The 25,782-nt window shown below is 53.0% G+C and overlaps 1 protein-coding gene across 2 annotated transcripts; it reads right to left on the reverse strand.

Annotated features, from left to right (window-relative positions):
• Window positions 1-4,188: 4,188 nt before the first annotated feature.
• ITGB3 (integrin subunit beta 3) lies at window positions 4,189-25,782 on the reverse strand. Of its 2 annotated transcripts, none has more exons than XM_057382846.1 (15): window positions 25,440-25,782; window positions 20,496-20,581; window positions 16,213-16,405; window positions 14,210-14,462; window positions 13,360-13,522; window positions 12,615-12,776; window positions 12,364-12,459; window positions 12,086-12,175; window positions 11,579-11,713; window positions 10,504-10,933; window positions 8,054-8,276; window positions 7,642-7,742; window positions 7,402-7,521; window positions 6,263-6,429; window positions 4,189-5,493 (listed from the first exon to the last, which is right to left on the reverse strand). In XM_057382846.1, the coding sequence occupies exons 1-15, from the start codon at window positions 25,495-25,497 to the stop codon at window positions 5,425-5,427; spliced, it is 2,346 nt and encodes a 781-aa protein (XP_057238829.1). In that variant the 5' UTR covers window positions 25,498-25,782; the 3' UTR covers window positions 4,189-5,424. The 2 variants fall into 2 exon arrangements, with proteins under 2 accessions (XP_057238829.1, XP_057238830.1); XM_057382847.1 differs by lacking the exon at window positions 25,440-25,782 and adding an exon at window positions 20,766-20,805 and having other exon boundaries at window positions 20,496-20,584.

The following is a 25,782-nucleotide window of genomic DNA, read 5'->3' on the forward strand; positions in this document are numbered from 1 at the left end:
GGCAGCTGTGCAGATGCTTTTGGATGTGCAASCAGACAGAAAGCTTTTCTAGAAATCTCACCTTGGGGCCTCTGTGTTTTGTCTATGTTGTTGTATAAGGCACAAATACCCTGACAGAGAGGGGCACTCCCCTCTCTATCCCACTCACCTGATAACCTGAAACAATTCTCTGGGGCAGAGCGGCCAACTCCACCCATTTCCCAAATACTTTGAGGAGGAGGATTTCTCTGGTAATCAAAGCTGCCTATTTTTTCCTAAAGGCTGGAGAGGAGGAGGGTGGTCAGAGCTGTGACTGAGCCTTGTCCTGCTTTCACAGAGCTCAAAGGGAGCAGAGATCCCAGCAGCCCTGAGAAGATCTGGACAAGTTATGCCAKTGGGATCCATCCCCATTGTTTGCAGTGCTGGTTGGGTGTCTGGCAGGGAGGAAAGCTCCCCTAGTTTATCATTAGCCAGTAAAGATAAGGTCGACTCCTTCTGTGTCCCATCTGGTAAGAAAAGAGCTTGGCTTCTGCTTTTGTAGCCAGGAGCATCTGGAACAAACTGGAAAAAAAAAAGTGAGAATTTGGACTAAATTCATGGGCACGAATGCCCATSATAATGTGATGCCTCTGTGGCACCTGAGGATACAAAAATAAGGTGCTAGACCCTGCTAAGACAGGGGAGGATGATTTTATTGCTGGAGGAGCCATCAGTCCCTTACCACCAGAGACTTGCTTCCATTTTTGTCCCATGTGAATGGAGCCACTGCAGTGTTTTAGAGGAATCAGTTGCCTCATGTTAACATCACATCCTCGTCATCTGACAAGCACCACTAGAGGCATGGAGGAGGCTTTTAACGAATCTGTTGGTTTCTAGAGATTTCTAGATTTCCTCCTAGGAAAAAGACCTTAGATACCTAACCTTATCTTCCTCTGTCCTAAGGCTTCCAGCTTTCCTTGCTGGTGAGGTGAACTGTGCTGGCTGCGGAGCTCAGGATGGAGTTGAGGAYGGAGTTGAGGTCCTTTGTGCCCTRGGGAAGGGCTCAGGCAATGTTTGARTGGAACAGGGTGTGTTGCCAGCAGCAGGGACAAGCTCTCCACAGAGATTTCAGGCTCTGGGAATGACAGCAAAAGGGCAGCTGGAGAGACTCCATCCACAGAAGCCAGACTTGACACCTGTGATGGCTCTGGGGTCAAGTGAATCTCCTCTGTGACCATGTCAGAGCCCAAATTATCCACAATGGCTGTGCCCTCTGTAACAAGAAAGTGTTGGAAATCTCCCCTGCCTGCTGCCAGTCAGCACAGAGAGACTTGACAAAAAGAGGTGGTTATTATTGTTATACTATTATTATTATTATTATTATTATTATTATTATTATTATTATTATTATTATTATTGTTGTTGTTGTTGTTGTTGTTATTATTGTTATTATTGTTATTATTATTATTGTTATTATTGTTATTGTTATTATTGTTATTATTGTTATTTATGATGATGATGATGATGATAATAATAATAATAATAATAATAGTGACTCCTTTGCCTTTCACCCTCACTTCTTCCATCTCAGGATCTGAAGAACTGTAGCCAAAATAATGCAATGAAACTCCCTGCCCCCCAGCACGGTTGCATGCTAAGGCCAAGGAGGATTAAATTACCTTTGCATGGCCACTCATCAGCCATCACCTCCTTCAATGCTCCACCAAGTGCACAGACACAGCCCCTTCTCCTGTGCCCCGCTGATGGATGGCACTGCTGAGCACACTGAGTTCACACTGTGCTTCTCTGCCATGTCATGCAAAGCAAAATTCAACCCAAGATTCAGGGGAGTGCAGAAATGAGAGAATTTGAGCTGTGCTGCGTGCRTGGCATTTCCCATGCCAAAATGACCCAAACAGAGCTGCAGAGACCCAGCAACCTCCCCATGCTCCTGTAGCTGGGCTGCTGAAGGAGGGGCCAGGTAGGAGCAATGAGCAAGGAGCAAGGAGGGGAATCCACTCCCCTCATGTGGTGTGTCCTGGGCTCCCTGCAGCTCCTCGGTGGCAAAGGGGATAGCTGGCATTTGCATTGTAGATGWCAACCATATTCCCAGGGCTATGGGGACATGTGGAGTTAGTCAGTGGGGAGGTATCACAGAGTCATAGAATGTTTGGGGTTGGAAGGGACCTTCAAGATCATCTCACTYCACCCCTGCCATGGACAGGGACACCTTCCACTGTCCCAGAGTGCTCCAAGCCCTGTCCAGCCTGGCCTTGGGCACTGCCAGGGATCCAGGGGCAGCCACAGCTTCTCTGGGCACCCTGTGCCAGGGCCTCCCCACCTTCACAGGGAACAATTCCTTCCCAATATCCCATCCATCCCCGCCCTCTGGCAGTGTGAAGCCATTCCTCCTTGTCCTGTCACTCCAGGCCCTTGTAAACAGTCTCTCTCCATCTTGCTTGCAGGCTTCCCTCAGAAAGGGCCATAACTGGGTCACCACGGAGCTTCTTTTCTCCAGGATGAACAATTCCAGTTCTCTCAGCAAATACGTCTGAGGAATGGGAGCCCAAAATACAGCAACGTGAATTATTCTGTGATTTTGTGCCATGGGAAATACAGCATTTTGGCTTTTTGTTTTTAATACCAGCTCTTTCTTCTCTTAAGTTCTCTGTCCAGCTCATGCTCCAGTTCCTGAACTATCCCAAAATGCTTATATACTAACCATCCACAGCCATGTCCTTCTGTGCCTCCTGGTATTTCTGTTCTGGGAAGTGGATTTCCATTGAGAATGGTGGGACTTCACCACTCCAACATTGACCTGCTTCCCTAGGATGAGTGGGGAGATGTGGTTCATTCCAGAAAATTCCCTAGAGACCTAGAAAACCCAGTTCTGGGTTGTGAATCAGACAAAACACTCCTTAAATAATCTTCTGGCTGCATCAGAAGTGCTTTGCTAATTTTGGGGGTTTATGAACAGAAAATAGTTTACAAAAGGAGTTGATGGGGTCCAAGGAAAGACACCATTTCCAGGAATTAAAATAGCAGYAAAAAGAATCTTGGACTGAAGTGTTGCTGTAGAAGTTGTGCTTGTGGGACACGTTTCAGGGTGTCCCACTCCCTGGAAACCTCTGTGGAGGAAATATCCCTGTCCAATGTGGGAGGTGATCACTAAGCAGCCCAGAAGGCTGCATGGGTGGAAATCTTGGGCTGAGCATGTACAGACATCACCATCTAATGGTGCTGGGTGCCAGCAGCCTCCACGCAGCCCGGAACTGACATGTTCCGCAGGGCTGAGCTACTGCCGCTCCCAAATGGCTTCTCCCAGGGAGCTGAGAGCAGCCACCAACTCACACCCTRCCCCAGGAGGTACCCCTGGCTGCTCATGCTCCTCTACTCTGGCCACCACAGCGACACTGCTTTGGTTTTGGGGGAAAAAAGCCACTCCAGACTCCCAAACGCTTCTCCTTGTGGTCACAGGCTTGATCCTGCAAATAGCCATGCCCCCTGGCATCAAGGGGCTGTGAACTGGGACAAACTGAGGTCTTGTCTCATCCCACAGCTCCACGGGAAGTGGAAGTCTCTTGCCTGAATGGCATATGTGGAATTGTTGGGCTTTCTCCAGTGGAAGCAGTCTGGGGGGCTCATCCTGCTTTTTCATGTTGCATTTCCCTCAGCCCACCCTGCAGACAAAATTCTCCTCCTGGTGCCAAACCCAGCTGGGCCCACCTCAACCCAAGCCCAGATCCCACCTGGGTGCTGGAATCACCCACTAGCCCCCTCCCTGGCACAGCTGGGGACACTGAACACTGCCCCAGGTGCCTGAAYACAGTGTGGGCTGGGGGCATCTGGTACCCTGAGGTGTGTGATGGAGCTGTCAGAGACCCAAGCAAACAGGACATGGAGCATTGGGGTTCACTCCACTTGTAAGGAAGTGAGGTGCTGCCAGTATTATAATCTGCAGTGGGCTTTGGCCCACTCTGTGCCCACAACTTGTTATTGACCCTAAGGAGAGAACCAGTAACAGAGCAGAGACCCCCATGGGGAGTCCTACAGCCCTACTTGCCCTGGTTCTGCCTTCCCTCAACCCATCTCATCTCAAACCAGCTCCCCTAGTTGTGCTGGGGTGYCAGGGGYTGCTCTTAGGGCAGAARCACATGCACAGCCTRGGGATACTGACACTGTTAGSAGTCTGAGGGTTTTTTWWAAAAAATTATTTTTATTTTTGTGATGTGAGTTGCTGACACTGTTGCTGTCTGTTCATCCCTGGCCCCACTCTGGGGCTCAGCCCCAGATCCCACCCAGCACCATCCCCTGYCCCTGCTTCCACACTGCTGGGACAGGCTAACCAGGGAACAGAGACACAGGGCCACCACTGTTGCTTTTTGGGGCAATTGAGGGGAATTGAGCCGTTGTACTCTGACAGCACAGAGACCAGGCAGCAGCACTGTTACAGCCCAGCACTGCTCCTGGGACAGCTCTTTGTTTTCCTCCATGGATGACACGCAGCTCCAGGCAGCAGCACATAACCTGAGCCCTGCCTGCTCTTGTGGAACCCTGAGCTATACAGAAATCCAGGGATAGTGCAGTTACACAGTCCAAAAAACACAGAATGGGCAGAGAGTTGGCCAGGCTCAAGGGATAATGAACGTCATGACCCTCCTGAGGCAGCTGCTTGCACGTGAATGTATGCTATGGGATGGGGACGGTGGAAGGGACAATGAAGAGCTCAGCACCATCGCAGGGGCTAAGTGGGGCTGCAGCTGGGACCAGCATAGCTGATGCTACACAGAGTWGGCAGGTGGCATAGGCTGAATGCACTGGAGGAAGTGGGGGAGGGCACTCTCATGTGGGGAACAGCTTTTCACCACCCTGGGTCACGGCAGCACCACTGACATATGGCTACAAGAAGAAAGGAGCTGCTGGGTTGCTCAAGCAGTGTCCTGAACTTCCAAAGCTAATGCTGGCTCCTGCCTGCTGGCAGCTGCCCTGTCCCCAAGGAGAAGGTCCCTTTGCCCAGAGAGACCGAGGCCAGTGCAGGAGGGGTCTCCAAGTGGCCAGAGCTTCATCAGCACACGCTGTGGAGGAAAGCACAGCCCAGCACGTGGTTCAAGCAGCTGCTCCTGAAATACCCCAGGCCCGATGAGCATCAAAGAGTTCACAGACTGGCAGAGATCATCCCGTTTCTCCGTGTTCAGTGTATGGTGGGGCTGCTGGCTCTGCGAGCAGCCCACTGAGGTAAGAACYGACGTTTGCCATGGAAAGTACCTGCAGTTGCAGTGGGGTGACAGACAACAGGGCTTGGAGGCAGTCAGGGACTTGTTAAATTACGTGCAGTTATTCACACAGGCAGACACACACAAACTCTCCTGTAAACTGGATCCAGGAGATTTCCTGGAGATTTCCAGGAGAACCCTGAGATTCCAGGATCCTCAGCTGACCCCATGGCCAGTGCTGGATGTGGCATTCTTACATGTTCCCACGATATGTGATGTTGGTGAAGGTAGATGTGGCCTCTTTATATAAAGGGTTGTGCGTCTGAAAGAAAAAGGACAAAAAAAGAGCATCATCCCTCTGTGCTTGGCATCAGCATTTGTTCTACTTAACATCTGAGGTAACTGAGGCACCATCTCAGCAGGGGGTGGTGGATCCCTGTCTCCACCCAAGGCTTTGGATGAGCAGTTTAATGGCTCCCCGTAAGGTTTCATGGGGGAGAATAGGGAAAAACTGTTGTGGAGGAAAGGAAAAGCAGCAGGGGCTCAGGAGGAGGGAGACACCTTGAAAGAGTCATCCCATCCCATCCCATCCCATCCCATCCCATCCCTTTGTGGGTGGTTAGGAGGAGAGGTCAGGGAGCAGTACCAGTGCTGTCCCAGCCCCTCTCCCTTGTGCTTTGGTTCCTCAGTGCTTTCCAGCATCCTGTGGCAGGAGGAACCTTCTGCCCCACTCATGGGGTGGAAACACTGATGTGTGCAGTGAGTAAGAGGGTCATGCTGCTGACAAGTGCTTGTGATATGCTGGAGATGGGAAAATAATCTAGGTCATCTCCTATCTCCTGTGCACAGCCCCTGGGACCAGAGTGGGCTCAGGGAAGGGTGTCCAGGCTGCCAGTGTCACCTTAAGTCCTGCCTGGGACATTGTCCCAGGCTTTAGAGAGGAATGGGACAAGCTGGTCCTTAAGGATGTTATGGGACCACAGACAGCAGCTGGGCTCTCATGCTGGCAGCACTGGGATCTGGATCCCTCAAACCAGAGGCTGTGGGGTTTTGGGGCTCCTGCCCAGCACACCTAACCCGCTATCCCTCACCGTGTCCCACTTGGCCCTGGCCTTCTCCTCCTCGAAACGGGCGAACTCCCGGCGGTCGTGGATGGTGATGAGGAGCTTCCAGATGAGCAGGGCAGCMAGGCCGATGAGCAGGATGGCACCTGTCACCGAGAGCAGGACCACCAGGACGTCTGGCCCCTTTGGACAGTCTGGAGCAGAGAGGAGAGTGTGTGGGGGGGATGGATGGGGAGCTCAGCAACTAAAAGCAGCTCTGGGGCTACGTGGCCATGGGTMCATGGAGCTCCTTTGGTGTCAGGAGGGCTTCATCCTCCTCTGCCTGCAAGCAGGAGCCTCYACCCTGAGCACAGCAGGCTGTGTGAAGGAGGATCCCGCCCATGGAGCACTTGTGCCAAAATACTTGAGCACYTGTAGGGTGGGGGTCTGCACCCAAGCCTGGAAACAGATGAGGGGCATCACAGGTCCCACCAAGAGTGGGGGCTGGCACCGGAGACCAAATCCTTGTGCTGTGGAAGTYCACCCCAAACCACCAGCCCAATGACACCCTGCCCCAGTCTGGCTCTCTGGCTGTGTGTCARCAGTGACCTGGCAGATGGGGGCAGTGAGAACTGGTGTGAGCCTCGGCAGCTCCTTTGCCCTCTGCACACTGCCCAAGGCCATGCAGCCCCCCCAGCCCTCGCCTGCCTCTCCTCTGCCCTCTGGCTGGGGAGTGTGGCTGTCTCCCTGCCCATGGCAGGCAGCTGCAGTGAGACCTGGCAGCCTTCAAGACTGTGCTTCCACACAGCTCAGGTTCAGCTGAGGTCAGTGGAGACCCCGGGGCTGCTGATAGGAGCCTACTCTTGTCTGCTTCCCAAGAAAAATCACTCCCACAGAGTCAGACACAAGATCAGGGTGGTGGGAAGGCTGAACCCCCATCCTTGGCCTCAGCGAGGGCATGAAATAAAGTAGGAAACATGATACCTGAGAGGCAGGAAATTACGGCCTCGGTGGCACTGAGCAGGGAACAAAGAAGTTCTTTAATCCTTCTCAGTCCCCAGCCCTGGTGCCCCATGAGCCTGGCTGGAGTGGGAGGTACAAAGAGCACTGAAAATCCCTGTTTTGCACAGAAACCCAGCACAGCACGTTCTGCATACCCCAGCCTGAGTGTGGCAGCTGGGTCTTACCAGGCTCCTTGATGACGTAGAGGATGGACTTGCCACTGGAGTCCTCGTAGTACTGGAACCTCATCACACAGTCATTCTCGTCCTTATAGGTGCAGTTCACGGCATCCTTGCCCCTGTCACCTGCCAGAGGGAGAGGCTCAGAGCCGCTGTGTTCAGGGTGCACACATGGAGGGGAAGTGGGTGGCATACACAGCCCCCTGGATTTCCACGCGTTAGGGCAGGGGTTGGGTCTCCTCTTACTCAGTTCCTGCACCATCTCGATCTCGTCACGGCACATGCGGCTGCAGGACTGCTGCTCTGCCAGCTTTCCCCGCTCAAACTTCTTGCACTCCACACAGTCCCTGTGGAAGAGGAGAGAGGTMCCATGAGCTCCCCCATGCTCTCCTCAGGGTACTGTTACACCTTTCAATCTCAGGTTGTGGAAATCACCACAATCCCAACCGTACTGGGCTGCAGCTTGTGAGAGCGCTCCTGTCACCAGTGCTGCCAGCTCCRCAATGGGATATGACCCACTCCAGCTCTCTGCTGACTCTTCAATGGAATATGATCCATCCCAGCTCTCTGTTGGCTCCCCAATAGGACATGACCCATCCCAGCTCTCTGCCAGCCACCAATGTGGTATGACCTTTCCCAGCCSTCTTCCCTCTCTCACTTTTTGATGGTGCAGGCGTCTGGGCAGGTGGGGCACTTCTCGCAGGTGTCTCCGTAGGAGCCGGGCTGGGTGCACTCGCAGCGGCCGCACACGCAGGAGCCGTGGCCGCTGCACACCAGCCCATTGCTGGACATGCAGGTGTCAGTGCGCGTGGTGCAGTTGCAGTAGTCGCCTGTCCAGTCTGAGTCGCACAGACAGTCCCCACAGCTGCATTTCCCATGGCCTGGGGAAAACCAAAAGGCATCAGAAGTCTAAGTGTGTCCATAGATCCCGTTAGCAATTCCCTGTGTGGGTGCCCATGACCCACAGTGGCAGCTCACCCTCTGTGGACACCACAAGGCAGACCAGCCACCCAGGACAATCCTTTGCACTGTCCTTGTAGGTCACAGAGCAGCTCATACCAAACCCTGACCTTCACCATGTCCCCAACTCCCCTCTTATCCCACCCAAACACGAAAAATCTCTCATATTTCAGGCTGAGCTGCTCCAGCTCCACCAACAGCAACTGAAGATGCTACATCAGACCTGTCTGTGGGTGAGTCAAGTTCTGGCTGTGGCTTTGAATTTCAGATTGAGTCAGGACATCTGGTCAAAGCCCCCAAGTCTCACTCCTTTCTCAGCCCTGGACCAGGCAGGGAAAGCTGACAGCGCATGCTCACCCAGACTGGTTTAATCAGACAGACAGACAGACAGGCATGCTCAAATCCTGCCAAAGCCTGGRGCTATTTGGATTGTGGTTTGATTCCAGCTCAAAGACGAGACATAGTAAGTGGTGGAGCCGCACGCGCTGAGCCRTCCTCAGCCCTGAGCACAGTGGGACGTGTTGGCAATGCTGCTCGTGGTGTGGTATCAGCTGGGCACCATCCCAGAACTCTGCTCTGGGCTGGGCTCTGTCCGGGAATGCTGCTCCRGGCGGGGGATTGGCTGGGCACTGGTGCGGCCACGGCCTTGGAGGCACTGGCATGTGAAACAAATGTGTAACCCCATTAATGAGGAACTAGGGCTGAGTCACAGGAAAATAGTGCCACGCTGGGTGACAAGGCATGGAAACAGGCAGGCTGGGGAGATGTGGCTCAATGGRATGGGATCGATGCCAACGGGGTCAGACAGTTCAGGTTAATTAACAGCCCAACCTGGCCGGGGGGCAGCTCTTTGTCATTGCCCTTCACCCATCCTGGTGATCTGCAGCTCTTGTTCAAACAGGAACAGGCTCTTTGAGGGCACTGACTGTGCAGGGTGGGGGAAACCCAGCGTTTCCACCTCCATTATCAGCAGGCTGTTAGGATAAAGGATCAATCTGAGCAGCACAGAGGCAGTGTGAGCCATGAAGTTGGCCTGACAGGCAGGGTGGGGTCCCAAAAACTCAATTTGGGGACATCAGGGAGCAAGTGTCATCTGGCCCCAGGTTTCACCTCACCTAGGCTGGGCTCCGGCAGAGTGGATTTGGCCATTAATTTTTTCCTGGTGATTTTTGGGATTTCAGCAGGAAAGTTGTGGCTTTTTTTTTTGGCAGTCTGTTAACAGCTACCTACCCTGGACTTAGGGAAGTTGGAGGGGATAGGAAAGGGCAGGGGGAACTATTCCTCTCCTATTCCCCCCCTAAATCACTTTTGGGGTGTTCTGCTAGTGGAGGGGATGTGCCACAGTTTCWTGCCCCATTCCTAGGCAGTCGCCGTCTCACATCCCCTAAAAAACAGGAGATGGGCAGAGCACTGTGATTCACTCAGACCTTCAGTGTTTACTGGAGATGTTAAATCATTAAATGTTAAATATTAAATGAAGGTTCCTGGTGGCTGAGAGGCCCTGGCATATCAAGACATTTGGAATTGYTGTTGGGATAGGGGTTCTGCAGGAGGATCCCTTCCATGAGAGGAGAACCAGAGAACCCAAGGACTTGGTCCTCTCTCCCCAGTACTGAGAGCAGCTGGACTGGAGAGAGAGTCTGGGAGCCTGTGGAAGAGATGAAATTCAGGATGGGAGATGCTGTAAGGCCAGYGAGGAGGGAGGATTTACTTCCCCAKCACTTTTGCCAACCGGAAATYTTACAGAGCAGGRTGGAGACAAAAGCCACCTCTCCCCACCCCTCCCCCGTCACCCTGGGGTTTCTTCCTGCAGAGCAGTACCTCTGCTGTGTTTGAGCTGTGGTTCAGGCAAGGTCCCTGCCCTGTGCACCCCAGAGCTGCTTCACTTGGTCCCCACCAGCTCCACCAGGCCTCCTTTTTAACCTTTTAGCCCATCCCCTCTGCCAGCTCTCAGGCACAAGAGGTGATATCAGCTGCCAGAAAAGGACTAATTCCCCCAGTGTCGCTTCAGACCAGGGCAGATTCTGAGAGAGCCATGACTGAACAAGCCAGAGGTAGGGACAACTCAYGGGACAAGCCCCAAAATTACTGGTGTCTCCCTTGCTCATGATCTCAGGCAGCCTAAACAGCCCCAAGCCCAGCACTCACCTGAGCACATCTGGCCCCTGAAGCGAACGCAGGARAAGTCGTCGCACTCGCAGTACTTGCCCGTCACCTTGCCAAAGTCACTGCTGTGGCACACGCACTGCCCGCAGATGCACTCGCCACGCTGGCTGCACAGGGGCTGGCCTGGCCGGGGGCTGCAGTTGTCCTGCTGGGAGGGGTTGTACTCCTCCTCGGAGCACTCGCAGTGCGAGCCCAGGCGCCCGGGGTTGCAGCGGCACACACCGCACTCCAGAGTGCCGTTGCCGCGGCTGCACCATGTGCTGTTGGCCTCAGCCTGGCTCTCGCAGGAGCACTCGCAGTCGAAGTTCACCACCACCGTCAGGCTGTCCTTGAAGCCCACGGGTTTGATGGTGAAGGATTTCTGCTTCTCCTKGGGGCAGCCTCGCACTTTGGCCTCAATGCTGAAGCTCACCTGGAGGGCAAAAGTGTGTGTCTGGATGTCAGTACCTGCTCCAGTCCATGCCCCAGCTAAAGGAGCTCAGAAATGGGACCCATCAGGTCTCTTTGGGCTCATGAAAGCWTATCCAAGCTGTCCCAGCACRGTGTGGACCAGGCAATGTACCTRCCACAGTAACCAGGCAAATTTTAGATTTGATATTAGGAAAAATTTCTTCCCTGAAAGGTTTGTCAGGCACTGTCACAGGCTGCTCAGGGAAGAAGTGGATTCACTGTCCCTGGAAGTGTTAAAAAAGCCTGTAGATATGGTGCTTAGGGACATGTTTTAGTGGTGGACCTGTCAGTGATCAGTTTGTGGTTCGACTTGATGGGGCTTTTCTTAGCAGGCTTTTTCAACACAAATGATCCCAGTTTCCCATGCCCTGTGTAGCAGCCTAGGCTCAGCTAGAGACATCACGGAGTTTGCATCCAGCAGAATCAAAAAAGCATTTTCCTCCTYGCACCCACCCCACTGGACCTCTCTGTCTAGTGCTGAGATTCAGGGTCCGTGTCACCTGGGAGGTAGTGGGACAAACGGATGGTGCTGGTGTAGAGCAACAGACGACCTGGCAGCGCTATGGTGTAGGGGGAGAAAAGCCAAGCCCATRAGCAGGATCCTCACCGTGTCACCAATCTTGAGCCCCATGCAAGACTTGAGCCCAGGGATGACCTCATCGTTGAGACAAGTGGCATTGAAGGCCAGGGACAGCTCTTCAGGGAGGCCACGCACCTCCAGCTCCACTTTGGAGCGGATTTTCTAGGGAAGGAGAGAGGAGTGATGAAGACACAGCACAGACTGGGCAGGACTCAGCCCTGGGGGTGTTTCTCCCCCACCTCCAGCACCATGCACATGGGTGGTGATGCTGCCACGCACATGGGAAAGGAGCCCTGAGTCTTTCTCAAGACTCAGCTGTGTCATTCTCTACAGGGAAAAGTCCTCAGGACAGGAAATGATCTCCCACCCCCGGAGAGCCTGCACACATGGGTGGAGGCAGATGCTCACACTGGTCCAGAGAGGATGCTCAGGAATGAGGGAGCAGACAAATCTGTGTGGGTTGTTGGCAGTGGGAAGCAGTGACAGTTTTGGGAGGGAGAGAGCTGTTGTGGAGTCATCACACTGCACACTCACCCCGTAGGAGTCCACTATGAGCTGCAGGACATTGCTGGAGTCCCTGGACAAGGTGCCCACAGTTGTGCCTGGGATCAGCTCACTGTAGTTCTGGAGGAATATCATAAACAGGGTCTGTTTGTGATGGGTGAGTGTGCCRTGGCTGGGCCAAACCCTGTCCAGGCACACAGGAGCTTTGATAGGACAGGAGACCACCAAGCCATRTCCAGGCACACATGGCTGGCTCCTGGGGACCCACTGGGACCCGCAGGAAGGTGGCTTTGCACAGCAGCTGGTACCTGGTAGAGACCAACAACCGTATCTGTCACAGCAAAGATCAAGTTGATATTCTTCTGTGAGAGTTTCTCAGTCATCAGGCCCAGAGAAGGATAGTCCTGGGGAAGAGGAGAGGCTATAGCCTAGGAATGTGTGCATGCCCCATCTTGATCCCCATTGTGCTCTCCAAGCATGGCTGGAACACCTTTCCCATCCAATGGTGACCCAACAGGAGCTCTGGGCTCCACARCTCCATGCCTGGGTCAGGCTTTACCAGTGTGGTGGTGGCAGAGTAGAAATTATCCTTGTCGATGTGGCACTGGGCGTCGTTGGGCTGCACAATGCCAGCCAGCCGCCCGTCCAGTGCGATGTGGGTCTTGGCATCCGTGGTGAACACAAGCAGGTGGGAAGCATCATTCCTCCAGCCAATTTTTTCCTGCARTGAAAGGCAGCTCCCAGTCCTCAGCACATGACGAGGGCAGCCCATGTGCCAGCACCCCACTGCTGCCTTTGTGCCACCCTGGGGTCACAGCTTGGCCTTAGAGACCAACCTCTGCATAGGGAACCAAGGCAATTGCTCTCCCAGGGAAGTGCTGTGGGAGTGTGGGGTCTGGAAGGTGGGCATGGGCTGCTTCTGGGTGAAAGATGAGTTTTAATTGGTTAGAGCATTAATCAAAGTGCTAATGATTCAGCAATGCCAGCCCTCCAGGAAAGCAAGGTGCAGGCACAGGAGGTGTTGTCCCTTCTAAACTGGTCACTGGAGGGCCGACATGGGATTGTTGCCAAGCACTGCTCTGCTCCTCTCCTCTCCCCTCCCCTCCCACGATCCCATGAGAGTCCTGCTCTCCCCTTGGCTATTGGGCTAGAAGTGTCTCACTTGAATGTTCACCCTCTCCAGAATGGAGTCACAGACAACAGCTTGTGATTGTGTCCTGGGGGGATTGGTTGGTCCCTGCCAACCCACCTGGCCCAGCCTGGTGACCCTATCCTGATCCCAGCCAGGCCTTCTTGCCTCTTACATCACACACGGTGGCCTGGATGATGGCATCGAAGCCGCCCTCAGGCGCGTCACGGTTCCGGGAGACACTCTGCTTCCGCACCTCCTCATTGAAGCGAGTCACCTCATCCGTGAGTGACAGGACGTGTTTGTACCCAAACATGGGCAGGCAGGTTTCCCCAATCCTGTGAGAGGAGAGCACTCAGAGTTCATCAGGCTCTTCCAGCTCCCATCCCTGCCCTACAGCCATCCCCTGTCCCATGGTCCTGTCCAGGATGTGCAAGAGGGAACCAACCCCTCAATCAACCCCTGAAGCTTGTGAAGGGCATTTAAAAAGAAAAAAAAATAATGTTCTAGGGGTGCTCCCAGCCTCAGTCCTGCTGGGATTTTTAGGAGTAATTTTCTTCCAGCCTCAACATTTCCTCTGAAAAAATGATGCAAATTTTTTCCCTCCAGAACTTTCCAATGATAATGGTATTTCTAGTTTAGACCTGCTCCTCCTCCCTGGCCAGCAGAACACAAGGTCTAAACCCTGTCCAGAATCAGGCACCCACTTTCTCTACTCTCCTCCTTTCCTCCCAGGCTCAACTTGACTCCTGAATTCTCTGCTGACCCCCCTCCAAGTAGCACAGGGAAAAACGAATGGGGGATGAATTCAGTTCCTAACACATCTGCTATTCCTTCCTTGTCACACTCTTTTCCTGCTTCAGTCTGTTGTCCTTCCCATGGGATACAACCTTTCCAAAACCTCTCAAACACAGGTCCTTTCTACTGGCTGCAGTTCTTCACCAACTGATGTGGATTTCCAGCCACATTCTGATGGTGTCTCATGAACTTCTGGCCCGTACACGACTCCCTCAATCTGGACTTACTCATAGCAAGGGTTCTTGACGGCTTCTGGAGGAGATATGTACATGTAGGGGGAAATGGGTTTGTCYACAAAGGCCCCAAAGCCGATGCGTAGGTTGCTGGTGAGCTTGCGCATCTCGCTGGCCAGCTTCGTGCCAAGGTTCTGGATGTTCCTCAGATCGTCCTTCATGGAGTTGGACAGGTCCATCAGGTAGTAGATGTCCACAGGGTAATCTTCCACTTGACGCACTTGGACATGAAAGACCTGGGAGTCGTCTGCAAAGTGACAGGGCAGCAGAGTGAGAGCTCCTCTCCTGGAAGGATTAGGGAGAAGGGCTCAGAAGCAGCCCAAGGGGATGGTTAATGTTTCTAGGAGGAGAACATCACTCTTAGWCAGAGGGGCAAAGCCCTTAGTTAGGTGCTTGCACAGGAGATGTGCTGTGCACCCCTTGGGACTGTCCAAGGCCAGCTTGCATTGAACTTGGAGCAACCTGGTCTAGTGGAAAGTGTCCCTGCCCATGGCAGGGAGTGAAACAGCATGGTCTTCAAGGTCCCTTCCAACCCAAAAACCATTCCGGAATTCTGTGGCAGATTGGGGTTATGGCTCCTGTTCTCCTAACCTCTCAGTGCCAGGACGTGAGCAGATCTTCCTCTCCTGGGCTGACCTCCCAAGATATCCTACAGGAACAGTTGGATGGAGTGAAGGAAAGCCCCAATGTGTGGCCAGCAGGTCTTACAGGGATCACAGGGTGGGCTGCAAGGCTGCTTCAGGCTTCTCTGAGCTTCCAAGGACTCTGAGCATTTTCTGCGCACTCCTCCCATCCCTGTTCCTTTCCTCTCCTCCTGACTCCTCCCAGCCCTTTCTGGGAAAATTTTGGTGAAACATTTTCCATTGCAACAAAAGCCTCCTTGGAAAGAACCTTCTGGSAAACAGCCCAGTTTTGATGACTTTTGCACTTAAAAAGAGCTRAAAACCCTTTGGGTTGACCTTATCTTTCTACCTTTTTTAAGAGAGACAGATCCTTTCTTCAGCTCCTTGAAATGGTYTCTTTGAAACATAAGCTGGGGCACAGCTCCAGCCTTGTTGGAACACCTCAAATGTTGAGAAAAAACGCCTTAACTGAGCTTAAATTATTACTGTTTTCACATTTCTGTCTAAATCTGCATGCCATGTTCTTTCAGGATTAAGAGCTCCATCCCCTCCCTAGCTGTGCTGGGATCCCACCATGGCTCCCACCATGGAGCCAGAGGTCCCATCTTTGTGCTTGGAGAGAAGCTGTTTGACCTCATTGAGCTGAAACCAAGCTTCTTGGTTTGGCAGAGACAGTATCAACATTGGGATCTCTCCTCTTTATTCCAAGGGACAGGGATTCACAGCACTCAGAGCAGCACACTCACCTGCCTCCTGAGAGACCTAAACAAAACAAGGGCCACTTAGTAGCTCCATGTCCCCATTGCATGTGGACACCTCTGCCTGCTGTCCCTCCAATGGGACAGAACTCCTGGYCATGCCCAGGGATGTGCACAGAGGCCATGTACCCAATAGTCTTGTCTCCTGCCTGGCATCCTTGAAACTCCTGGATGATGGCAAAGGACCAGAGCAGTTRTTTGGCTCCAGCCTGCCTGGCTGAGCAGAGCCTGGGAAATTGCAGGGACCTGTTGGCAGTCCAACCCTGCCAGCTGCTCCGCAGCTCATTASAGATGAGCTGACTTCCACCCAGGCAYTCCTAGCACAGCAACAGTGCCTGARGTCTCAATGGCTTTATAAAATATCCCATSTGTTGAAATCGCACCCCATCCTGCCCCTCAAATACCTCAGGACTGAGACAAGAAAACAAACACAGTGATCAGACAGCTCAGCTGCCCACCAGAGGTGTTCTGGAAGACTCTGTGAAGCTGCCAGCCTGACCTTGCCCCCGAAGGACATGAGACCMCCTTTGCCAGCTAGGCAGAGTGATGGCTCACTTGGCATTTGGGTTATTCCCACTGCATGCCCCACTTCCTGCAGCAGTCTGGGGGCTCTTACCTGGCCGCAGGTTCAGCTGTATTCTCTGGGGGCTCATCTGGGTGGTGGTGGACCTCCCTGAGCCCTTGTTGCTGAGGGGCCGGTCCTCCAGGATGGTGACACTGCTGCTGGGGTACTCGATGTGGTTGTGCCCGCAGCCATTGTGCAGGAGGTTGGCATGTAGGTCACAGCGAGGSGTTGACTGTGCCCAGACCTGCGGGGGAGTGACACAGTCAGAAGCCTCCCAGGACTATGCTGGGAGAAAGAGAAAGGCCCCCCCTTCTTCCTGGAGAGCCCCTGCTCTATCACACTTAATTCCAGACCAGGATCAGAGGCTTCTTGGGGTACACAGTCTTTGCCTGAGGAAGGCAGCAGAGGGATGGGATTTGGGATCAGCAAGTSCAGCTGGGGTTCAGAGCAAGAGCTTATCAGCCCTTGCCAACCTTCTCCTGACTCCTGGCAGCTGGAGCCTTAGGTTTGGGTTTTGGCAGAGCTAAAAGGAAATCCTGTCTCTCTGGAATGGCTTGAGCAGAGTGCRGCAGGATGTGAACAGAGCAAGCTGGGTAGAGGCAATGTGAGAGTTTAAAAATTATTTATTGCTTTCACAAAAGACAATCACCTTTCTCCCCATTTTCCCAACACAGGCCCTTAGAAATCCCACCATGAGCAAGCAGCGTGTCCACTGTGRGTGAGCTCATTGCACAGAGCAGTGCTCAGTTCCTCCCTGCAAGTGGATCAGACCTATCTCCAGCTCTCCAGCTTCCTAACGGATGGAGCTGACCGGGGAAGGGAGCACCAAAAAAGGAGTGAAAGAATGCAGAGGCGACGGTGCTGCGGGAGCAGCCTTGAAGAGTCTGTCAGGGGCAGGAAGCACAAAGTGTGGAGTCATGGTGAGCTCCAGCCCTGTTCCTCCTTTCCTAGAAAGCTCTCAGCTCTTCGTCCTTATCACAGAACATTCAGGAGGGTTCATGTTCCTTTGGTTGCTTATGAAGACAAATATGGGAAGAATTTCTCTCCCAGCCCAACACTGCTGCAAGCTGCTGCCACATGTTCCCGCTCAGGCAGCACCCACCCTCCCCTCCAAAGGGATTCTCCATCTCCATCCCCCAGCCCAAAKCTTTCTACATTGGAGTCCTCCAGCAGAAGACCAGCACAGCCTCTTCCTGCAGCAAAGGGAGGTGACACAGGTCCTGGTGAGGCTGGCCCAGTGCCCTCCCTGCACTGGGATGCTGGAATCCAATGCAGGAGAAGCTCCCATGCAGATTATCAGCTGCCATGGATTCAGGCTGGTTGAATCCAGGGATGAATTTGTATACTTTATGCAAATGAGTAGAAAAACACAAATGGTGTCAGGAGGCCCTGGCTGGCCCACAGCCCTCTGGAAACAGTGGCCAAGTGATAGCCAAAAAATACATCAGCAGGCGTGTTCCTGCCCCACCCCTCCCCTGGACAGTGTGCTGACAGACAGGAGGACGAGTCATCCCTCCAAATTAGCTCCCTCACGCTCACACTCATGCCACGGGGCTCCCTGCTGCGGGAAGGGGTGATTGGTTCACTACAGATCACATCAATCATCATGTACATTCCTGTTCCAGRCAGGGAAAACACTAGAAAAATACRTGGGTAAAAAGYATGCTGGGCAGGTGGGTTTTAACYGTGGTGTTTGGTGATACCTGGAGATCCCAGGGAGTTTCCAGGACCTGAAAGGCCTCATGRCACCTTATGGGATTAGCAGCATCATTCCTGCTGCGAGATATCCACAGAGAAGCTGTTTAACCCCAGGGCTGCATCCTTCTCCTTCTGTGGAGCCCAAAATATAGTGATTGACTCAAGACTTACAGGAGCCTCCCCAACAACAAAAACTACCACGAAARTGGGACATTTGGTTACCATGCCCTGGCAGCCCCCAGTCTGTTTTTGATCCCAGGCTCTGCTGACTCAACACCTGGGGCACAACCCCAAGTTAGGAATGACCTAGAGGTAACCCGAGCTTGCTGGTGGCAAACTCACAGCACAGGGATTTCATCCGTGAGAAACCCATTCCCTGTCAGCACAGCCCTGATGGCATCAGCTCCCTGCATGGAGCAGGGGGGCGCAGGGAGGTGTGTCCCCTCTATTCCAGCCATCCCACAGCCTTCCCAGAGATGCTCTCCAGCTCTCCCTGSCCTCTGTCCCACTGCTGGGAGGGAGGTTTCAGCTCAACATCTGCTCATGCTCCCTCCAGAATGGGAAACCTGATGATTTGATCCCAGTCACGGCCCCCAGAGCTGATTAGTGAGGGCAGAGTCAGCTCCATCTCTGAGCTCCCAGGGCAGGAGCCTGCAGGAACTTGCACATTCCCCAGGACATCTCTGTTTTCATCTCGGAGACAGCCAYGTGCAGCATCAGCTTCTCTGCAAGAGAGTTCCTGAGAGTGCTCAGAGCATAGATACCTCCCCAAATTRAGCTAAAACCTTCCAGCAGCTTCTCTAAAATCTAAATCTGGTCCAGTATGGCCTCCAAGAGACCCAGAGTRGGTGACATTTTGGATGGGTGAGACCCTGGAAAATCTGTCACAATAATCTCCAAAGGGATTTTAGAGATATGTCTCAGTGTTACAGCTTGGCTGGCTTTTCCCACAAAAAGCAGATGAGAACATCTATTTGTTGGTAAGAGTGGTCAAGATTTCTGAAAAACAAATAAAACTCAACCCTCCTCTGCATCAGTGCTCAGTGTGGGTGGGGGGTGGTCAGTGATCACAAGAAACCACAATGAAATCCTTCTCCAATTCAAAACCAGGATGGAGCAGGAATAACTCATCACTCCTGGCTCCTTGGGAAGGCAGCGTGAGTGGAAAAGGGCTACAGTGGGAGCAGAAGGAGGACAAATATGGGCACTGTCCCTTTAAAAAGGGTGTAGGGGGGTGTGCAGTATCAGAGACCTCCCCCACCCCAGGGAAATTAAACAAACCCACAGAAAAAAAACCTCATTTGCTAAATTAAGACAATGTGGTCCAGATGTTGGAGGCAGAGTTGCTGAGCAGAGAGTACAGCCCTGCTCTCTGGGGGCTGGCTCTGGCAGCGGGATGGTTCCCTCACTCTGGCTGTGTCTGCCCGGGAGCACAGCTCTGAGCAGCACTGGAAATATTTCCTTTTTTGGAAACCTTTGCTGATCTGGAGGAAAAAAGCCCCATCACGGCTTTTACTGCAGCATAAAGCCACCAGCATAGTCCGTGGGAAGGAGGAGCCCAGCCCAGTCACCATTCTGGCTCTGAGAGGGGATGGACAGGGGGGCCAGGCCCCTTATCTTATTAAGCTGCAAGTTTCAGCCACTCCTTATAGGAGATAAGACAGGCACAAACGTCTTTATTCACGTCTTTATTCACACCACATGCCAAGAGCCAGATCTGACTCCCCTCTCAATATGCATCGATCCCAAAGCATCAGGCCATGCTGGCATGATCCAACAGCATTTTCCAGCTTGGATCACTTTTCCCATGTCTTTTCCAACTCACAGTGGGCACTACTGGCACAATTGCAGCTGACAGAAGTGGGATTTCAAGAGTAGAGAAGGAGAAAGCAAGGAAAGCCTTGAAGAAGGCTCTTCCYAACCCAGCCTCACCTCTCTTGGCTCTGCCCTGGGGCTCCTCTCCCATCCCCTTGGGAAACTCCCTCCTCTTACCCAATGGATTGGCCCTCAGGGCAGCATTTTTGGAGGGGAACGTGGCAGATCTGCCTGGCTCCCACCTACCCAAACAGGGTGATTTGAGAGTCACAGCTCAGCACTCATATCCACTTAAGCTCAGTAACCAAAAAACAGACACCCAGTCTTCTTCTCCCCTTATTTCTAACAAAAAAAAAAGGCTTTTAAACCCAGCCATTAACATCTAATGAGYATTTGCAATTCCTCCTTCCAGGCCCCCTTCTCTTTTCAGCCCTTCCAGGAATTAGGCTACTTCAGCCAGAGCTTTACAACAGGTTTCCAATAAGCAAACCAAAAGTAAACTAAGTTTTAAAATGTACATTATTTGAAAGATAAAGTAAATTCCTGTTGGAAACACCACCATTTCCCAGCCAGCTCAATGTAGCTCCCACCAACACACCCAGATAAGGGGCATATTTTTGGAGCAGGGCAGGAGCAGTGCCCACTGACCAAGTGCCTYGAGCCAAGGTCTGAGCCAGGTGCCACCAAGGAATCTGTTTACATACAGATGGAGACTGAGCTTGTGGCTGTAACCTGGACTCATCCTAAAGGTTCTTCCCTTCCTTTACATCCCCTGCCCCTCTCAAGGATGTGTTTCAGCCCTGCTCAGCCCCAGCTCTCACCTCAGCAGAGCACCAGGCGCAGAGGGGACTGACAGCCAGGCACTGCTTGCAGGAGTTCACCCCACGGGTGGTGCAGATGTTGCCTCCTGAAAAAGCAAAACAGAGCAATTACAGCCCACAGAACCCAAACTCACATGTGCGCTCAGCCACCACCTTCCTGAGCAGGCACAGCCCCATCAGGGCCCTGCTCTCTCCCCTTTTCCACCTGCAAAGCCTGGATGTTGCCTCCTTGCTCTCTCCAGCCTSGTATGAGCTGGGCTTCATCCTGCCCAAGCTCCTCAATGGTTTCTCTCATACCTGCAGCATCACATGGGTGTTGGAGTGAAGCCCCCACTGCTGGCAGCTCCATCTCCCCTTGTGCCTCCCTGCAGACACTTTGGGGCAGCAGGAGGAAAGGGGTGAATTCCCAGGGGTGCAGGGTGGTCCCCACAGCSTTGCCAGGAATCGGCTGCCTCTTCTGTCTTGCCGTGGGGTGGTCAGTGCCACCTTGTGCAGACACTAAACTCAGTGGCTGGTCTTGGCTCAGCTTCAAATCCAGGGAAGGGAGGGGAGGGAAAGGGCACAAGTCAAGAAATGTGCTGGTGGTGGTTGGCACCAATGTCTCAGGCAAAGGTTGGGCTATCAGTGGCCGTGGGGATGCTGGGAGACAGATGCTGGCAGCAGTCCTGAAGGTCAGAGGCTGGTGAGTYGGTGGCAGGGGGCATTAAAGTGCCCTAAAATGCTGGTGGGGCCCAGGGGCAGGAGGAGCTCCTGTGGCTCAGACCAGACTGGGTGGGCCTGTGGTTCCTGCTTCCAACGGCCGATGTGACAAGTGGCTGGGACATGGCTGCTGTGGTGTCACCCTTGGCTCTTCCTCCCTCCTGGATACAAGTGGCTCAGCAGTTTTAGGATTCCCCAGGCAGAGCAGACWGCAGCCACGTGCCCGCTTGGCTGGGACACACTGCACACTGCCCAGGGAGCCTGGGGGATGCTGGCAGGGAGCAATGGGCACTGGGGCCTCCCCTCTGCCCTGTSTGCCCCCATCCCTGCCCAGGGCTGTCCCAGAAGAGTTTTCCACAGCTGCAGGAAATGCAACACGAAGCAGAAAAAGGAAATGGTGAAACATCTTCATTACATCTTTGGGCAGAGCCACAGTCGCAGCACGGTGCACTCCTGCCTGCTGGCACGTAGCCAGGGTGTRTGCACACTTGTTCACACCTGTGTGTGTATGTATGAGGCTGTGGCTGTTCCAAGGGTCTGGGGATGTGTCCCAAGTCGTCCCCATTGCACCTCTGACACTTGCAGTTCCCATTTTCCCAGACTAAACTGAAGTGCCAGGCTTAACACCAGTTTTGGGGTGGCACCCATGGTCAGAGCTCTCACCATACCCTGAAATACTTGGCTCTGTGTGAGGATGGGACAGATTTTAAATGCAGCATTGCCCAAAAGAGTGACAGTGGTGTCCAGTGCTTCCTGCACCTCAGCAATGTGCCAGCAGCARTACTGATCCTTGGGTGGACAGGACTGAGAAGAAGGAAGGCAGAGGGCTCTCTGAAAACAGCAACGACAACGACAACAGCTCCCATATCTCACACCGGCTCCTGCTGCGTCCATGTGAAGTCTCTCCTGCCCTGCCAAGTGCTGGCAGCTGCAGCCAGAGCATGTGCCATGGATTTGTGCTGTGCCCTGCAACTGGGAGCCAGCTCAGCCCTSCGGGAAGCAGGGAGGCAGTGAGCAGACAGCCTCAGGGGTGGCACAGCCCTGGCAGCTCCAGGTGCTCCGGATTAAATGTTTAGAGCTGCTGACCCCAGGGCCACTCTCCTGAACATGGAAACAGCTTCCAAATCTGCAGGTTCCTGGGGAGCCCTGGTGCTCTGATACCTGGACCAGGATCACGGCCCCTCGTGCAGGGATGGGGAGAGGTACCAAGTACCCACCTGCCCCATGCCAGGAGTTTCCCTGCTTTCCACTCTCATGTCCCTCATATAGTGGCCATGTCCAGCTGCTGGCTCATGGCTCAGCTCTGCCCGGGCAGAATTACAGCACCCAGTGCCACCAGCAACAACACTCCTGTTTAATGCCAGTGTGGGGTTTGTCCCCTCATGGTGGGTTTTAGCTGGTTTAGTCATCTGGCTGGGGAAGGGCAGAGGTGACAAGGGCTCCACTGAGGGCTCTAGGATGAGACACACCAGTCCAAATTCTGCCTCAAACAGGTTTTCCCTGAGACTTGAGCCAGTTTCTCAGCCACTCCCTGGCTCAATTTCCCCTGTGGAGTGTTAACCCTGGTCTCAGTGAGACGGGGTTCCACCGAAACTCCATGTGGAGGATGCCAGGGTCATGTCTGCTGGCATAGCCCCTGGGTGCCTCCCCATGCCATGAAATCTGAGCTTGGGCTAAGGAGCCCCAGGACTGTCCCTCTGAGCTCATCTTCTCATCACCATTTGGTACCAGTTACCTCCTGCCTGTGTGCAGCCTCTGGACCGTGGGGGCTTCCTTTCCTCCCCTTCTTTTGCCATTGCAAAGCTCAGGGGGTCCTTGATCTGSTGTCCCCCTTCTTTGCTGAGGATTTTAGAATGAAAGCCACAGACCCTGCAGAGCAGCATCATGGCTGAGGAGCTGTGCCCGGGCTCAGGTGGGGCTGCAGCTGCCAAGTTTCTGTGGGAGGGATGCTGCCATTCCCAAGGCTGCCCTGGAGTCACATTGTGTAATGGTGCCATTGCTGGTGGCTTTGTCTGCGGGGGTCCCTGGAGGTCTTTATCTTCCCTCAGACTCACACAGCCCTGTGGTCCCCTGTGGTGTCCATCAGTCCATGATCAAGACATGTTCTTGGGGATGGAGGATCCTTCCCTTCCCTGGACACAATCTCCAGYACTGTACAGGGCCATTCTTGGATGCATTTCCATGGGGCTGGATGCATCAGGGCCTGGGCAGTTATGACCATCCAAACATGAGGCTGGTCCTGCTTTGGGCAGGCAACTGCACCCCTCACCATGGGGAAATGTGCCTTTTTTGGCATTCCCAGCACTGGTTGCATGGCTGGATTCAGGGATGCAGTGTTGGGAGGGTTTTGTGGGAGCAGGGACCTTGGGAGCGTGTCGGGACAAAAGCACAGATGGGGAGAAGTGGAGGATGTGAAAGATGGGGAGGATGTGAAAGATGGGGAGGATGTGAAAGATGAGGAGGATGCTGCAGCTGGAGTCCCCTTAGGGTTTGGCTCTGTGAGTGTCTGGCAGTCCTTCAGTCCTTCCAGGCTCAGACACTGCCTGACTGTGAGCAGGTTAGCACAGTCCCACTACAGCCTATACTAACAAATTCTGTATTTTTTAGTGATTTTTTTTTTTAAATCTTTGGAGCTTATTTTTCCAGCCACAAAAACTAATAAACCCAAGGACAAAACCCGCATTTTTTAACTATAGCAGCTGCTCTGACACAATGAGATGATCCTAAAGACTCCAGCTTCTGGAAAAAAAGTAATCCTGAAATACAGGGAAATGGGAGATAAACTCAGCAGATTGATGGGAACCACCTACCTGGGGCTGGGCCATGCTGAGAGAGGTGAGAGCAGGGAATTCCAGACTGGTTTGGGTTGGAAGTGACCTTAAAGCMCATCCAGTTCCACTCTCTGCCATGAGCAGGGACAYTTCCCACTAGACCAGGTTGCTCCAAGYCCCATCCAGTCTGGGATTGAATTTRGGGAAGTGATGCATCTGAAACACCCCAGACATCTATGGCTCAGCATCATCCTGTCCTGACTGGAGAAAATTACTCAGTCCCAGTCTGCACATGGAGTAATCTCTGTGTGGTGCAGGAGCAACCATACATTTATTTCCCCCCTCTGCCAATTTGAGCAGGAATGAGCACAGAGAAAACCTGATAAAGACCTTTGAGGAAACTTGATAAAGGTACAAACCACATCCTCTCYAGCCTTTCTGCTTGACTCAGTGATAAGGATCTGGGCTTTGTTTGGCTGATCCCCACCCTACCATTCTGGGGGTGTTCCTGTTCTCAAACCTCTCCCTTCCTGCCAGCATCTTTTTGGGAATGAGATGCCCCAAACTGAGCATAGGCACCAGAGWTATCACCTGCACAGACCCAAACTGCAGCTCTATGAACTCAAACTCTTGCAGGGGTTATCCCATGTCCTATACTGATGACAGCTCCATCCGGCAGCAGATCAGAGCCTCAGGCTGTTCCTGGGAATTCACTGAAGTCTGAAATTCTTTAGACAGAACAATGTTGCCCCAAACACTTGAGTATGGCCTTGAAAACAATGCGACCAATTTATAAATCACCATTTTGCAGTTTCAAGATTTCCTTTGAGCCCTAGGAACACACCTGGGGAGGAAATAACACTTTTCCGGGCTTTTCTCTACTTCTGAAATTGGAAAACATTTTAAAAATACAAACTGCGTTTGCCCCCAGATCATCAGACGCCAGAAATCAAATTTCCAATGAAAAACATCAAAATAACATGAGAAAAAAATAACACAGGACAGCAATGCTGACATAAATGGCCCCCTCAAGTGCCCCCCCGCCAAATGTACAGACACAGGGAGGGATTACCTGCCCTGTGAGCTCTCCCAGTGAATTTTCTGTTTATAAAGGACAGAGCTGAAGTCACACCCTGGTCCTTCCATTACAAACCAACACCCAGAGCCAAACACAGAGTAGGCAGAGGATTTAAACTCACCACGCCCAGAAAGAACGACCCACCAAAGTATGTCCTGACCCTATAACATCCTTGAGAACCTCCTGGCCCCGACCCAGCCGAAGCCCAAGTAGCCTGAGTGCTGGATATATGTGGGAATGCGCTGCAGCTCAGACTGCCAGCTCCCCCTCCGAGTGATTTTTTCCATGAAATTATAGACTTTGGGAATGCAGAAAGTCCTGGGATTTGTAGAAATAATAGGCAACAATTTCACTAAATGGCTTTAAAAAGTGACAGAAGCGAGAGWGTAAACCTACCCCAGCTGCCGGTAGCACAGAGCAGGAGGATCCCGAGTGTCACASAGAGTTGTTCCATCTTCCCTAAGCCCCGGGCTGGGGATGCTGCTTGGACCAGCCCCGCCACGAGTGATGGGCAGCGGCTCTGGGGTAGCTGGAGGTTTTTAGCGGCCGAAGAGATGATTCATGGGGCTGGGTGAATGACACACATGGCGAGCGGGGCGGCCGGAGGAAACTGCTGCCTCGTCAMTCCGGAGTCAGGAGTGTCCCCGCCCGCCCCGCCGGCAGCTCCTCAGGAGGTTTTCACTCTCTCCGCTTAAACAAGGACTTAATAAACCCTGGCAGCGAGTCCTCGGCACTGGTG

This window comes from Malurus melanocephalus, unplaced genomic scaffold, assembly GCF_030028575.1.
Source record: "Malurus melanocephalus ecotype Western Australia unplaced genomic scaffold, MMel_1.1 scaffold_589, whole genome shotgun sequence".
Classification (NCBI taxonomy): domain Eukaryota; kingdom Metazoa; phylum Chordata; class Aves; order Passeriformes; family Maluridae; genus Malurus; species Malurus melanocephalus.